The 16,127-nt window shown below is 33.3% G+C and overlaps 1 protein-coding gene across 1 annotated transcript in view; it reads left to right on the top strand.

Annotated features, from left to right (window-relative positions):
• LOC129225166 (HEAT repeat-containing protein 5B-like) overlaps positions 1–16,127 on the top strand; it is a 97,994-nt gene that overhangs the window by 49,578 nt on the left and 32,289 nt on the right. Inside the window, exons 24-26 of the mRNA XM_054859731.1 lie at positions 8,854–9,093; positions 11,882–11,982; positions 13,169–13,246. Coding sequence (XP_054715706.1) covers positions 8,854–9,093; positions 11,882–11,982; positions 13,169–13,246 — 419 coding nt within the window. The remainder of the gene's footprint in view (positions 1–8,853; positions 9,094–11,881; positions 11,983–13,168; positions 13,247–16,127) is intronic.

Here is a 16,127-nt window from a genome sequence, read left to right as displayed (position 1 = left end):
CAGGCCTATCATTCAAACTCCCTCTCCCCACTTCTTTCCGGATTTCAAAATATAATGTAATTGCATTTTTCATGTACTTTGATGTTGATTCCCCAAAATGACGGGCATGTACAAATAGTTTAAAGTGTTCTGTTATTGACTGAAAATTTATGGATTCATATTGTTAGACCACTAACTATTTTCACAGCTCCATCCTAATTTAATTTACATTTGTTATATAGCCAAAGAGTGGCAACACTATTTTACTCTTTATTTAAATTTTATGTAAATTACCTTTTTATATATATGTTGAAATAAAATAGAGGTCGCTTTTTGACTCAGAAAATTGGTTCATGTCTATTACTTATTAGACGTAAGATCCACGGAAAAATACTGCGCATAGCTTTTAAAGCTAACAAAATGGCAGCAGAGTGTTGTTTAAACCTAAAATGTTTGAGTTTGGAAATAGCGCAGTGAGAAATAACTTCTATCCATTACTGGGTAACAATGGCGCACGCTGAGGAAAGTGGCGTATTTAAGTTTCAGAAGCTAAACAGGGACAACTATAAAAGTTGGAAGTTCAATGTTAAGATGTTATTAACGAACTATGATGTGTTTAGCGTAGTAGACGGTACGGAGACTCTGGCAAAAGGTGCTGACGAAAAAGAAACGAAATCTTGGAAAAGACGCGATTCTAAAGCAATGTCAACAATTTGCCTGCTTGTGGACGAAGAACTGAAAAATTTGGTCATAAACTCGACTAGTGCAAAAGAAGCATGGGACTCGTTATGCAAAGTGTTCGAACCTACAACTCGAGCTAGAATTGCCGCTTTGCGTTCGGAATTCACGAAACTAAATTTAAAAGAAGACGAAAATATTTCCGTTTTTATCGGCCGCATTTTTCGAGCTGCAAAAGACTTGGAATCTGCCGGAAGAAAAGTGGAAGATGACGAAATAGCGTATCAGATGCTGTGTAATTTACCTCCGAAGTATGACAATGTTGTAATTCAACTGTATCAACTGAGTGATGAAAGTTTTACCTCTGAAAATGTGCGAAAAGCCTTAATATCTGAATTTGATAGACTTCAGCATAGGGAGAATCCAAAAGAAACTTCAACATTCCCACAAACTGCATTTGTTTTCGACAGACACAGAAAAAATGTGTGTTTCGCTTGCGGAGAAGAAGGGCACTACTCTAGGAACTGTCCGAAAAGGAAAAATAATTCTAACTACAACAACTGGAAGCGTGAACAACGTAAAGGTCAACAAGATATGGTTACGGAAAATCGCGAAAAACTAAAGAAAGTCCAAAATTCCAATTTCCGAAAGAAGGACGGAGATGCAAGTTCTTTTCTCGCCGGAGCAATGACAGCAAATACAAAAACTGTTGAATTCGCGGTAGATTCTGCCGCAACAGAACATTTCTGTGCTGATTTAGAACTATTTCAAGACTTTAAAAGTTTTCCTAACTCAAAAGCTGTAATTGCGGAAGGAACAACAAATATTTGTGGTTCGGGGGACATCTCTTTGGAGATTATACAAAAGTCAGGTAATAAAACTCTTTTACTGAAAAATGTAATGTACACTCCAAATATGTCGCGAAACTTGATTTCTGGTAGATTAATTGACAAAGCTGGTTTTTCATTAAAAATTAAAAACAGTAAAGCTGTAATAAGAAAACCGAACGGTCAATTTTTCGTAGAAGCACCTTTGGTAAATAATTTTTACATTTTAAAAGCAAATTCAAGTGTAAAAACTTCTGAAATTTGTATTACTGAGAAAAACTCAATTATGTTAATGCATAAGAGATATGGGCATCAAAATGCTCAAGCTTTAAAGAGCTTCAGTAAATCTGAAAATGTTTACGGTTTAGAAAACTTAAGTGGTAAGATTGAAATTTGTGACACTTGTCAAATTTCAAAGTCCACTAGAGCTAGTTTTAAAAGTATAAATAAAATTACTACTAATAGTGTTTTGGAACTACTTCATTTAGATTTATTTGGCCCAACTGCGGTAAAATCTTTAGCAGGTTCGCGTTATTTTTTAAGTATTGTAGATGATTATTCTCGATATGCCAATATTTATTTCCTTAAGCATAAAAATGAAGCGTTTAAATATTTTAAAATATTTCAAGCAGAAGCGGAAAGACAGTTTGACAAAAGGATTAAGCGCATTAGAACTGATAATGGGCTTGAGTTTTGTGCTAAATATTTTGAAGATCATTTAAAGTCGGAAGGTATTAAAATTGAACGTACTAATATTTATTCCGCAGAAATGAACGGGACAGCGGAACGTCTGAACAGGTCAATTATTGAAGGTGTTAGAGCAGTGTTAAGTGAAACTAATTTACCAAAATCATTGTGGGCTGAATTAGCTCATACGCAAAACTATTTGAAAAATAGGTTTCCGCATAAAAGTTTAGGAAATGTAGCACCACTAAACATTTGGGGCAATAAAAAGTTCTCGGTAAGACACTTGAAAACTATAGGAAGTACCGCGTATTACCATATTCCAAAAGAACGACGAAGTAAATTCGAACCAAATGCTGGAATCGGTATATTGGTAGGTTATGCAGTAAAAACATATGGATATAGGATATGGGAACCAGGTACGCGAAATGTATTTGAAACTAAGCATGTAAAATTTGACGAAAGTAAACATAGATATGAAACTGAATCTAAGCGAAAAGAAACTGTTATTACGGCGTCAATTTTAAATTCAGAAAGTGATTTCTCGGATGAGGAAACTCAAATTTCCTTGGATATTCCAGATAAAGGTGAAACTAGTGGGATAAAAAGAATAAACTGGGAAAGGAAAGTAAAAACTAGAAATAGAGGTAAATCTGAAGGTCGAAAAGACATTTATTACTATCCTGAGCCTAAAATTAGACTTAGAAGTCTAAAAGAAGTCGAAAATTATTGCAAAAATAATGACATTCCCTTTAATTCCAAAGATTTTGATTTTTCAAAGAAAGATTTAAATGAAGAAATTCTTAGTAGTGATAATGCTGAACATTCGAGTGATAGCGAGGTTGAAATTCATTGTGCGGAAGTTAAAATTCCTTTAACATTTGAAGAATCTCAAAACTGTTCAGAAAGAAATGAATGGCTCAAAGCTATGATTGAAGAGATAAATATGTTAAAATCTCGCGGTGTTTACGAGTTGGTTCCGAGAAAGGAAGCCACAAAAGTTTTGGGTTGTAAATGGGTGTACAATTTAAAAACAGATACTAATAAATCAATTAGGATATATCGTTCAAGGTTGGTTGCACTCGGTTTTAGGCAAACAGAAGGAATAAATTTTTTTGATACTTTTTCGCCAGTAATTAGCTTTACATTAGTTAGATTTTTCTTTACAATTCTGGTCGCCTTAAAAAGTTGGAGACATGCTCATCTGGACATTAAATGTGCGTATCTGTACGGAAATTTAACAGAAACCATATATTTGGAACAACCAAAAGGTTTTGTAACGAGGGGTAAAGAAAATCATGTTATGAAACTTAAAAAGGCGTTGTATGGCCTACATCAATCGGGGCGCGAGTGGTTTCATGAATTAAATAGAGTATTTTCGGAATTACATTTCGAAAAGCTGTCGAGTTGTAATTGTGTTTTTCATTTAAATTGGAAAGTTATAATTTTGTTGTATGTCGATGATTTAGCGGTATTTGCTTTAAATGACGATTTATTGAATCGTGCAATTGATTTAATAAAATCAAAGTTTGATATAAAAAATTTAGGGGCAATTTCAAAATTCTTAGGGGTTGAATTCGAATGTATGGATGATGGTCATTTACTGATTCATCAGAAATCTTACATTGAAAAGTTAGATTCTGTTTTCAATCAGTTTCGAAAGGAAAATGTAAAAGTTCCGTTAAACCCCGGTGTAATTGTACAAAAATGTGCAGAGGGGGAAGAAATTCAAAATGTGCCTTATAGATCTTTAGTTGGTAGTCTTTTGTTTTTAGCCACGAGAACTAGGCCTGATATTATGTTTCATGTATCTTTACTATCTAAGTATTGTAATTCTCCTTCCAAAATTCACTGGAAAATGTTGTGTCAAGTTTTAAATTATGTTATAAATACTAAAGAGTATTGCTTGGACTTATCTAAAGCTAGTAATTCTAATGTTGAAGCATACGTAGATGCAAGTTGGTCTTCAGATCGAGATGATCGAAAATCAGTAAGTGGGTTTTTAGTTACGTTAGACGGAGTTCCAATATCTTGGTTATCGTCAAAACAAGCCACAGTTGCTCTTTCCAGCATGGAATCTGAATTTATTGCTATTTCAGATGTAGTAAAAGAAATAATCTGGCTTTCACGAATCTTAAAAGATTGTAGAAATTTAGGAGTTATTTTTCAAAAGCCGACAGTTTATTGCGATAGCAAAAGTGCTATTTATTTTTCTAAGAATTTTGTGGAAAATAAAAGAACTAAACATATAGACATTAAATATTTTTTCGTTAAAGAAAATTTAAAAGATGGGAAATTTGAGTTAATTCATGTTAATGGAAAGAACAATTTAGCTGATTGCTTGACTAAATGTTTAACTGTGCAACAGTTAATGGACTTCTGTAAAAGAGTGTTTTGTTTTGGTGTTTAAAAATTATCATTTTCTTGTATGGATCTGTGAAAATGAGGGGGATATGTTAGACCACTAACTATTTTCACAGCTCCATCCTAATTTAATTTACATTTGTTATATAGCCAAAGAGTGGCAACACTATTTTACTCTTTATTTAAATTTTATGTAAATTACCTTTTTATATATATGTTGAAATAAAATAGAGGTCGCTTTTTGACTCAGAAAATTGGTTCATGTCTATTACTTATTAGACGTAAGATCCACGGAAAAATACTGCGCATAGCTTTTAAAGCTAACACATATGTATTGTAATCAATGTTTTGAAATGATTTCATACGCAGGCATACTAGTATTTAAATTGAAGCATAAAAATAGCAAATCTTGATTCTTGCGCATCTGCTGTTCACAGGAGCTTGGCGAGAAGATACTCGCCAACAAAGCAAATGTACACAAAATGCTTAAGAGCCGTTAAAATAATTACTAGTTGAGTAAAAAGTGTTTTTATGGAATTGAAATGTTATTCGCACTCAAGATATACAATGTTTCATAATTTTATAGGTAAAATAAGTACAAAAATTTAAAAATTATAGGCAACTGTGGAATATGTACCAGTTGAATGCATATAAATGTTATTTTTTCTTTATTTAGAAGTAAAAATCATTCGTACATGCTAGGGAAAAGTTACTGCACCTCCTGGTGTGGCTTTTTCCGCACAGTTTACAATGCTAGAATACTGCACTATTACTATAAATCTAATTTTTCCCTTCTACAGTTAAAGGTTGTTATCATGCATGGCTTCAGCTAATGAAAACTTCTTCAGCGGTTACGGTCAACTCGAAATTGCTCCCCAGGTCACATGGTACTGTTGCCGTATCGGGATAGTAGGGTTGCACTCTCTCCATCTATTCCTTCTCAATGAGTTTCACAGGGTTCGTAGGCCCCTTCAAAACTTCTCCAATGCTCCTTCATTTAGGAAATTTTTTTGAAGGGCCCTTCAAACTCCTTCATTTTGGTTTTAACTCCTTCAAAACTCCTTCTTTTTTAGTTCCAGATTAATAATCTTCCTCTATGACAGTAACTTTTCTTCGATCGACAACTTAACCTTGTCACAAGGGCGATTTCAATGTAGTAATTTCTTTTATTTATTTTTTTTTCAAAACGATGTGATTTACAAATTGATTATTATAGGAGTCATAAAAGTTGAAGGTGAAAATATTATTGGACTAGTGGCACCCGCACGGCTTCGCCCGTAATAGAAAAATTAAAGGTCTTTTGGTTCGCTTGTATATTTACAAATGATGTATGGTGAATTTTCTTGCCAATTGGCTTGTACCGACGTTACAGTTCCACGTTATGATAATTTCGTATCTCGCCAATTGGCTTGTGCCCATGTTACGGTTCCACGTTACGATAATTTCGTAATTCATGATAGTTTTTTTCTTAAAATTGAAATAAAAAAGAACCACATCGAATTTTCGAAAAATCGCTTCGAGGTGCACACCCCCATGCTACAAACTAACTTTGTGCCAAATTTCATGAAAATCGGCCGAACGGTTTAGGCGCTATGCGCGTCACAGACATCCTACAGACATCCAGACATCCAGACATCCTCCGGACAGAGAGACTTTCAGCTTTATTATTAGTAAAGATGACTAAGACATTTCATAAGTGAAATTAAAACATGCTTAAATCGTGCTTGGCTATTTTTTCCAAGTTTTATGATTATTGTTTTTCCCTTCACTACACTCTCAGATACAAAAGTCAGGTGTCTAATTATTATTTAAATATTTAAAAATGCATAAGTAGATGTATATATTAAGTGACTGTATTAAAAAAACACTTGTTTAGTAAATCACAGTTATGATATTGTAAAAAGGGTCATCCAGAAGTGACGTCATGCATTGAAGGGGAGACGGGTTCGTAAAATCGTGACAAGGGGAAGAGAGAGCGTGACAAAAAGTGACATCACACAGTTATTGTAACAATATGTTTATGAAAAATATGACGTGTGAGTGTCCACTTGTGAAGTGTGACACTTTTTGACAAAAGGGGAAGGGGGGTCAAATATGTTGAAAAAATGTGCGACATCATTTAATGACAGCCCGTTAGTACTCCTTCAAAATCTCATTTTACTCCTTCAAAACTCCTCCAAAACTGCTTCATTTTATTTCGAAAATGGAGTACGGACCCTGGTTGCAAATGAAGAGAGCTATATGGATGAAAAGTGTCATTCATAATAGGGGGTGTTCTGTTATCTACTTACATCTCTTGTGTTGAAAAAGGAGTTCCTTGTAACCAGGGCCGTAACCAGACTTTTGTTTCGGCGAGTGTTTTACCAACCAAGGACGGATACAAGGGAGGGGCGATGGGGGCGATCGCCCCACCCTTGAGGGACCTTGCACAGACAATTTTTCCAAATTGAAGTCTTAAAACGCCAAGTTAGGCCTTTTTTGAAGACGATAAGGAAAGGAATGGAGTTCCAATCTCCCTCTCGGAAACTTTTCGACATTGAAGTTACAAAAAGGCAATTTTAGATTTTCTTTCATGATGTTAGGGGGAAAGGTTTTTGAAGCATTTCAACAGAAATATTACGAAATTGAAGTTCTAAAACACAATTTTGGAAGACCTCTTTCAGCGGAAAATTAAAGAAATAGGTTCAGAGACCTCCTTGGCTAAGTTTCGATATTTCAGTTGCTTCTGGTAAAAATTCTGTGGCAGTCCCCCTTTCCCCCAAAGCACAAGTTAAAAATTCAACCGCCCCCTCCTTGAAACATTTCTGGATCCGCCCTTGTTACCAACATATTTTTCGTGAAATCTGCATGATCAATCAAATTTGATTTCATTTTTGTATAAACATAAGCAAATGCAAAAAGTGATGTGTTTATTAAATGAAGAAAAAAAATCTGATGCGTACATTACACACATAACTTCTGGTTTGAAGTAATATTTCTTAAATTCATAATTTTTGACACTTGCAAACTAGGTTAAATATATAGTTTGGCTCTTTCAAATTCAAGAATTTTTATGTTTTTGTAATCAAAATCTAAAGGGTATTCAAAATCTAATGAGAAATGCTGTATTGTTATGTTAGAAATGATTTCCGCAATAACAAGAATACTGCAGATAAAGCACTTTAGTTTGTGCGATTTGTCAATAATTGGGACTTCATTTTTTAAATAAAATGGAAAATAAACAAATAAATAAATACTAAAACAGTGATAATAATTTTTCCAGCAAAAAGTTATAGATGTATTTTGAAATAGTTTTGAAAATGTTTGGAGAGGGTATGAACCCTAAAAACCCACCCCTTAAATACGGCCCTGCTTGTAAAATATGTATGCAAATTGTATTGCTATTTTGTGCTCCCAAAGCTGATTTGGATTTTCAATGCTAATGTGTGCTAAACGTAAATTTCCTTTACTCTTTTTGTTGTTCAAAATTGATAAAATCTTGGGGTGAGAGTTTTTATTGTGGCTGTGGTAGTAAGGATACATAAAAAGTAGTCGAAAACTTTGTACTGCATAGTGAATAAAATATGACAACGTATATAAAGTACAAATTCAGAATGAAGTTAGTCGGGTTGAACCTGTCTTCGTTTTTAATTGCACTGATGATGGCACTTGTATTTTAGAGTGCCGAAACAGCTGTTTGCTGGTTTTTTAACCTTTTTTCATTCTGAATTTGTACTTTATATACGTTGTCATATTTTATTCACTGTGGTAGTAAGGGTTTGGCCTCCTAACTTTAGTCCCGGTTTCTGATCGGCGGCCCAAGTGGCCGATCGGTACATTTTCTAGAGGCAGAAAATTGTCAGTGACCATGTGTGATTTTGTGCTGTGTTAAAGACACCTTGAATATTTGGTTGACTTTGAATACCCTGGACAAAATTCAATCATTGGTGCAGTTTTGCATCAAAGAGAGCCCTTTTGTGTGCCTAGTACTTGTGACACAACTGGTGATCAAAACATCATGCATCATTTGAGCATAACAAAGTATAGTTGACATTTTTTATAACATTGCTTTATTTTTAAAACTCCGTATTTTTGTATGTCTTTTGTTAAAATTAATGCAGTATTTAGTTTGGAAAAGGAGAGATGAAGAACAAAAATTCTAGTTGCTATTTTCTCTAGTGCCCCTTTTTTTTTAAAGGTAAAGCAAAATATAATAAATATGACAGATTCAGAAAAATTATGTTTTGTATCGCTTGTCTTAGATTATTTCATTGTTTTTAAAAATATTTTATGGTTATATATTAAGTTGTTGTTGATGTAAAATTTTTTTTAATGTCTTTAGATCTAGCATCATTAAAAGAAGAGAAGGAGGACAATAATGAAACTGAAAATGATGTGGATGCTGATGATGAAGCAAGGTTTAAAGCGAGTGAGGAAGGCTCTCGTACATTTGTTTCCCCACGGTGGTCAACAAGGGTATTTGCAGCAGAATCTTTGCAGAGGATTATTACTGTTTGTGAAGGAAAATATGTCCATTTTGACCTTTCCCTTGCTAGGGAAAGTAAATTGGTAGATAAGAAAGGTAAGACAGTATAATTCATTGCAGTTTATTAAAAATATTAATTTATTTGTTATTTTCAGATCATTTTCAATATTTTATGAGGTATTCTGTTTTAAGTTTGTTTTTGTAAATTGACTCAGCATATTTATTTTAGAGACGGCTACATAAACAAACCTAATTTAACCGGAGGGGCCAGCCAAAATCAGTTCTTCGATCAGTTCAAATCTACTAGCTATTTTTCTTTTATGATCAATATGGAACAAAGTTTTATTTATAGATACTAGGGGGCTTTGCCCCCTGCTCGCTAACGCTCACCAAACCCCGAAGATTGCTTTGCAATCTTATTTGATTTGCAAAGATTTAAATCGTCAATTAGAAAGAAACAGATTGAAAACGCATTATGAGCTAGCTAGCTCCCTTTGGATCAGAGATCACCCCTTCCCTGGGTTTCAAAATTACTCGTACCAACTTGCAGAGCCGTAAGGACTAAGGGGCTCCTGAGCATTGCAAAACTGCTGTTTTGTACGTTTGAAAAGTCACTTTCGTATTCATGGTCTCAAGTAATATATTTTGCTCTTTAGCTAGATGCTTGAATTGAGTTAAGCCTAAGATTTCCCGTTAAAGTTGAAACCCTTAAAGTTTGTGAATAAGAAAGAAGAAACATGCGAATCGAAAAGACGTAACTATGGCAACGCCAAATAAAACATGAACAATTTTAATGGAGATGAAATTATTCAAACTTTATATTTTTTAAGGGCTTGTAACTTTTTCCCTTTGGAGACAGAAGCTCGGTTTTCTGACCATTGGTCGAGTTAGATCTGGAGTAAAAAAAGCCGCTATTTCCAGTGGTGTCAAAAAGAAAACCGTGGGACAATTCCTTCGCTTTTTACTGATAGATTTAATGAAGAAAGTAGTGCCTAAATTTTAGCTAAGCCTAAAAGAGGTCGAGCTAAAAACGCAACTAACTCCCGCCGTATTTAAGTTAGAGCAATGAAATAAACTGTGTACAACGCCAAAAATTCTACCCTTTCCAACGATATATAATATTAATATGTGCAAGTAATATTTCACCCCTTTAATAGGCAATTAATGCGAAATTTGAGATTAAAAAATTTATGACAAAAAAACTAATTTGAATTAAAAAAAAAAAAAAAAAAAAAAACCAGGTGCGCACCCCTGGGGCACGAAGTAATTTTGTACAAAATTTCAAGGCTCTAGGTGCTATGGGGTCTCCTGGACGCACGTCCGCCACAGACTTCCTTCCAGAATTTCTTTGAAACCTTACTTTTATTTACTACTAGTGGCACCCGCACGGCTTTGCCCGTAGTAGAAAATGAAAAGGTCATTTGGTTCGCCTGTATATTTACAAATAATGGATGATGAATTTCTCGCCGATTGGCTACATTCATTCGCTCTCCCATTCCACGTCATGATAATTTCGTAATTTACTCGTCCATCTTATGATAATTTTGCTCCAGAAAATGTCCTTAAAATTGAAATAGTAAAAGAACAAAATCGAATTTTTGAAAAATCGCTTCAAGGTGCACACCCTCATGCTACAAACTAACTTTATGCCAAATTTCATGAAAATCGGCCAAACGGTCTAGGGGCTATGCGCATCACAGAGATCCAGACAGAGAAACTTTCAGCTTTATTATTAGTAACTAGTGGCACCCGCACGGCTTCGCCCGTAATAGAAAAATTAAAGGTCTTTTGCTTCGCTTGTATATTTACAAATAATGTATGGTGAATTTTCTCGCCAATTGGCTTGTACCGACGTTACAGTTCAACGTTATGATAATTTCGTATCTCGCCAATTGACTTGTGCCCATGTTACGGTTCCACGTTATGATGATTTCGTAATTTATGATAGTTTTTTTCTTAAAATTGGAATAAAAAAAGAACCGCATCGAATTTTCGAAAAATCGCTTTGAGGTGCACACCCCCATGCTACATACTAACTTCGTGCCAAATTTCATGAAAATCGGCCGAGCGGTTTAGGCGCTATGCGCGTCACAGACATCCTACAGATATCCTACAGACATCCTACAGACATCCAGACATCCTCCGGACAGAGAGACTTTCTGCTTTATTATTAGTAAAGAAGATAAAGAGATAATCCTATTTATTGGGTCAATTGAATGGCAAAGCTTTAACACATGTATGAAAATAAGTGCATGTAAAATTTAATAATTCACAATGTGTTGTTTTACTATTAAAATCTTAGGGCTTGAATTACTAAAATATGAAATGAGTACTTGAACTAGTCATATGAACAAATTTTTTACCAGCCTTTAAAAAGTACAAATGAGGCAGTGAGAAGCAGAGGGATCTAAGTGGACTTTTTAGTTTTGTGAGTAAAACAAATTTAAATTTCAGAACTTAGGTAGACTTTCATTGATTTTTTTTTTTTTCTAAATCATGCTGTATAGCAGCTACTAGTACTATCTCTTGCCCCCAAGACAGAGGAGAGGTTCTCTTACTATTGGTACTGGTTATCTCCAATATTTTAATTTTGGCACTTACATCCCTTTGCTTCTCACTGCCTTTAAATGTCCAGTTGTTTTCTTTGTACAAATTCAAAACTGATAAGAACTTATACACTTCAACACTTAAGGAAGCTCATGGATCGACATGGTGTGTCATGTGACCATATGCTCTATTTAGTATCAACTTAACGATAAACTTTTTCAAAATTCTCTCTTTATTTTTTTTTAAATTAGAATTTTGTTTACTAAACTCTCATTTTAGTTTTTAATAAAACTCCAAAAAAAAAAAAAAAGTATATTGTTGATATTTTTACTTACAGATTACTTAGTATTTTACCTTTCTGATTTGATTCGAATGGCATTTATGGCTGCTACTTCAGAGAGTGACAGTTTGAGAATTGAGGGGCTCAAAGCATTGCAAGTAAGTGCTCTTAACATTTCTCTTTTTAATAAATATTGTGCAGGATTGCTTTTTAAGGGATATTTTTACAACCTTAAACTTGAGACAATTTAATTTTGTGAAAAAAAAAATTATTTGTGGTATCTACAATTACAACAGATCTATTGAAATGATGAAATGGATAAATATCTTTGTGCAACAAAGTAACAATAGTAAAAAATGCAATTAAGCACAAATTAGTAAACTGGTTGCAGACGCATGTTTCGAGGATTTTCTTGGATGACTTTTCATCTTAAAACTCATATTTTGTTGCATTGGAAAAGTAGTGCCTTGAAACCCCTCAAAATAATATAATATTTAAAAATAATATTTTTATTGAAAATTATTAATTGTGTACCCCCCCCCCTTCCCTTATAATGTAAACTAAAGTCTTCCTCATCAGTTTAATTTTTTTTTCCTTTTTCATTGAACATAGATTTTATTTGTTTATTTGTATCTCTAAAAGTATTCCCAAAGTTTTCAATTTCTGTCGTTTTTATGTGTGTTATGTGGTTTTATTTTTCCTTAAAAATATATATTATTTATTTTTGTTGTGGCTGTTTTCTTTCTTTTTTTTTTTTTTTTCTTTTGAAAGGTGCTGCTGGTTCTTGATACATTTTGTTTGCATTTTGTTAATGAAAGGTTAAAAAAAAATACTTATTTAAAATTCTTTTTGAAGCAATGTATATTATTGTTTATCAATATCATGCATATTTTTACAAATTTTGTAAATAGATGATATTTTTATGTTTTTATGTGCCTAATTTGTAGTAATCATACTGAATTTGGCATTTATTCCATTAACTTTCATTTAAAACAACCTTGGTTTTAGAAGCTTTACTTGTTAGTTTTTCCTGTTTAACACCAATTAATATTTAGTTCTGTGGCCTTAGCGCCTAAACTTCCTTTTTTGCACCGCATTTGGTGAGGAATCGCCATTATCTACTGAGAGTCTTAGTAGGAATTTTTATGTCTTTACATGTTATGTTAGTTGTCAGTTTTGCACAAGGATGGGTTTTAAGAGGGAGGGGGTGTCAAGACCTCCACCCCCAAACCATTGACAATTTTATCCATGCATCATTATTTTATGTGATTATAATTTTAAAATTGAATACAAAATAAATGGATTCAATTTTTTTTTCTGTACAATCCTTTTTCTTGATTGCAGATGGTAATTAATAGATTTTCAAAAGTGCCAGAGCCAGAATTTCCTGGTCATGTTATACTGGAACAGTACCAAGCACAGGTATTAAAACGCATTTACTTAAAATTGATTTTGAAATGTATATAACGTCTGCATGTATGAAAATAGCTTCTTTTTTAACTGATTGAAATGATTTCTGATAAATGTAAATCGAATCAAATGTGTAACGCCATGTATTTTATATATATATATATATATATTTTGTTTTCATGCATACAATGGTTTTAACTATTTTTAAGTTGAGTTTCATATTGCATCCCAGTGAGAGAAGTGACTCAACCCAGAAATTAAAAAAAAACATACAGTGTAGAACCTTTTTTTCCGGGAACCAAAAAACCGGGAAACCAGAAAACCAGCAACCTTTTGCGGATTTTCCCGCCATTTTTTAAAAATACGCATTTTCGGCAATTTTTGAAAAACTAAGCTTTTTTTCTTTTTTGAAATACCTAAAAGAAAATGAGCGGTTTCTTAATAAATACCATATTACCCATCTATAACTCGGGAAAATGTTTAAAAAAATGAACTTTAAACTGTTATCTTCAGCGCAGGAAAAAAATTCCGGAATATTTTCTTGAACTAAAAAGTACACTCGTAAGTCTGAAATTTTTATGTTTCATTCCAACCGAAAACTAGAGAAATGAATACTGTCACATTATAATGCAATATTTTATTGAATGGCCTTTAATTCAAACTAAGGCCCCTATATATACGATCCGCCGCATCAGCTTAAGATTAGCCATTTTGGATCGGAGCCCGTGTTTGAGTGGTTGTCTTTTCTAGCGAGTTATCACGTTTGGTGATGGCTCACTGTGAGCAATTATTAGCAACACGTGAATTGTTTATTAAATAAAATATTATTTTCGGCAAATTTGGCGAAATCCGAAACTTTGCTGTGGTAACCCTAGCAGCGCAACAATGAAAAATCCGATCCAAAATGGCTGAACTTAAGCTGATGCGTCGGCCTATCTATATAGCGGCTCTAATTAAAACCGTTTAGAGCAGAAGTGACGTCGCAAAAGCGTGTGAAACGCGGCGATTCTCGAATTTTCCGCATAGTTGATGCTGGAATCTAGAAATTGTTAAATGCAAGACTGTAATAAGGCTGCAGGAACTCATAAATTAAATTTCAATTGGTATTAACTTAATGCAAAAGCAATAGTTATCAATAATCGCTTACGCCAAATCTTTACAAAAAAGTGGGAAAAAAAAACGCGTTCATGAAAACAAATTCTCTCATACGCTATAATAGAAGAATCGCACATTTACGTTCAAAAACTTGTTTCTTGCCATTCCCTTCATTCTCTTTCATTTTAAAACATCGAAAATTGGTATTTTTCTTTCCTTTTCAAAATGAATGTGAGGGTCTCAGGTCTTATTAAATAACTTTAGGTTTTTGGTATTTAAATTATTCTCTCACTAGTAGTTTTTAATGTTTTGATATTGATAAGCATTTCTGAACTAGTTTCTTCTTATTTTAATACGTTTTACTATTTATTATAGTAATTTAAGTTTTATAAACAATCGGTCAAAAGTTCTTTTTAGCGATCCAGAAAACCGGGAAATTCAGATATCCGGGATAGCTATGGTCCCGAACTTCCCGGATAATTGATTCTCTACTGTACTAATCTTTACTAATAATAAAGCTGAAAGTCTGTGTCTCTGGATCTCTGTGACGCGCTTAGGGCCTAGATCTTTCGGTCGATTTTCGTGAAATTTGGCACAAAATTAGTTTGTAGCACAAGGGTGAGCACCTCAAAGCGATTTTTCGAAAACTCGATTTTGTTCTTTTTCTGTTCCAATTTTAAGAACATATTACTGAGCAAATTATCATAAAGTAGACAATCAAATTACCATAAGGTGGACTAGCAAATGACCATTATGTGGGCTAGCGCATTAGCATAACGTGGACGAGCAAACTACCATATGCAACCAAATGAACATAGCGAATTGGCGAGAAATTCATCATCCATTATTTGTAAATATTACAGGCGAACCAAATGACCTTTTAATTTTCTACTACGGGCAAAGTTATGTGGGTACGGCTAGTTATTAATATAAAATCTAAATGTAATGCTATTTCTTGCAATAAAACTCGCTCTAAGTGAGTTTACAAAACTTGTGTGTGGTGGTGTAAAGACCATGTAATCATAGGTTTCACATCATTAAAATTTCCTTAAATTCAGAAGAAAAAATTTCCTAAGTAAATTTTTAAACAACAGAAACTGGTCAGTAAACATATCACAAATGTTTTACTGGTACCTTAATATTTGAGAATAAATCGGTTAAAAACATTATTGCATTAAACCCTTTAGTGTCGTCAATGCTTTTTTTTTTTAGCTGTATCACTGCTGTTGCCAGGGTGTGATATGTAAATGGATGTTTGTTAACTTAATGAATTAACCATTGCATAAAATTAAACTTTGATTCATCTAAAAAAATTGAATTGCATTTACAACACTTTTTATTTTACTTTCTTTGTTAATTATTTTCTCCAGCATCAAAATCAGATGCAAATGTATAAAATGATATAAAGGGCCACTCCACAGAAAACAGTCATTTTGTACCACAGTTGACGCCTCATATATTTTAATAAAAATAATGCTTTAAAATATTAATGAACAAATTTTTTTTCTGCTTAACAAATTACAAACTTACGTGTGATTTCTTAAGCAAAAAATGTCGTCATTACCCTTTGAAATTCTTTTGATTGAAGTATATGAACCGTCACGTGCGGGACAAAGGGTTGATGTTTTTGTTGAATGGCCCTAAAGCAGTTTGAATTTTATGATTCTAAATTTCCTCACCAGAAAACTTCACTTAAGTTAATTCATGTATTTTTACAAGATCATCTTTAATTAAAATAAAAAAAATTAATTGATATTTGACTAACATTATAAAAGAAATTCTTGTTATTTTGAAGATC

Source organism: Uloborus diversus, chromosome 6, assembly GCF_026930045.1.
Source record: "Uloborus diversus isolate 005 chromosome 6, Udiv.v.3.1, whole genome shotgun sequence".
Lineage (NCBI taxonomy): Eukaryota > Metazoa > Arthropoda > Arachnida > Araneae > Uloboridae > Uloborus > Uloborus diversus.
The sequence above is the reverse complement of the archived record's forward strand: the minus strand, read 5'-3'. Positions and strand labels throughout refer to the sequence as shown.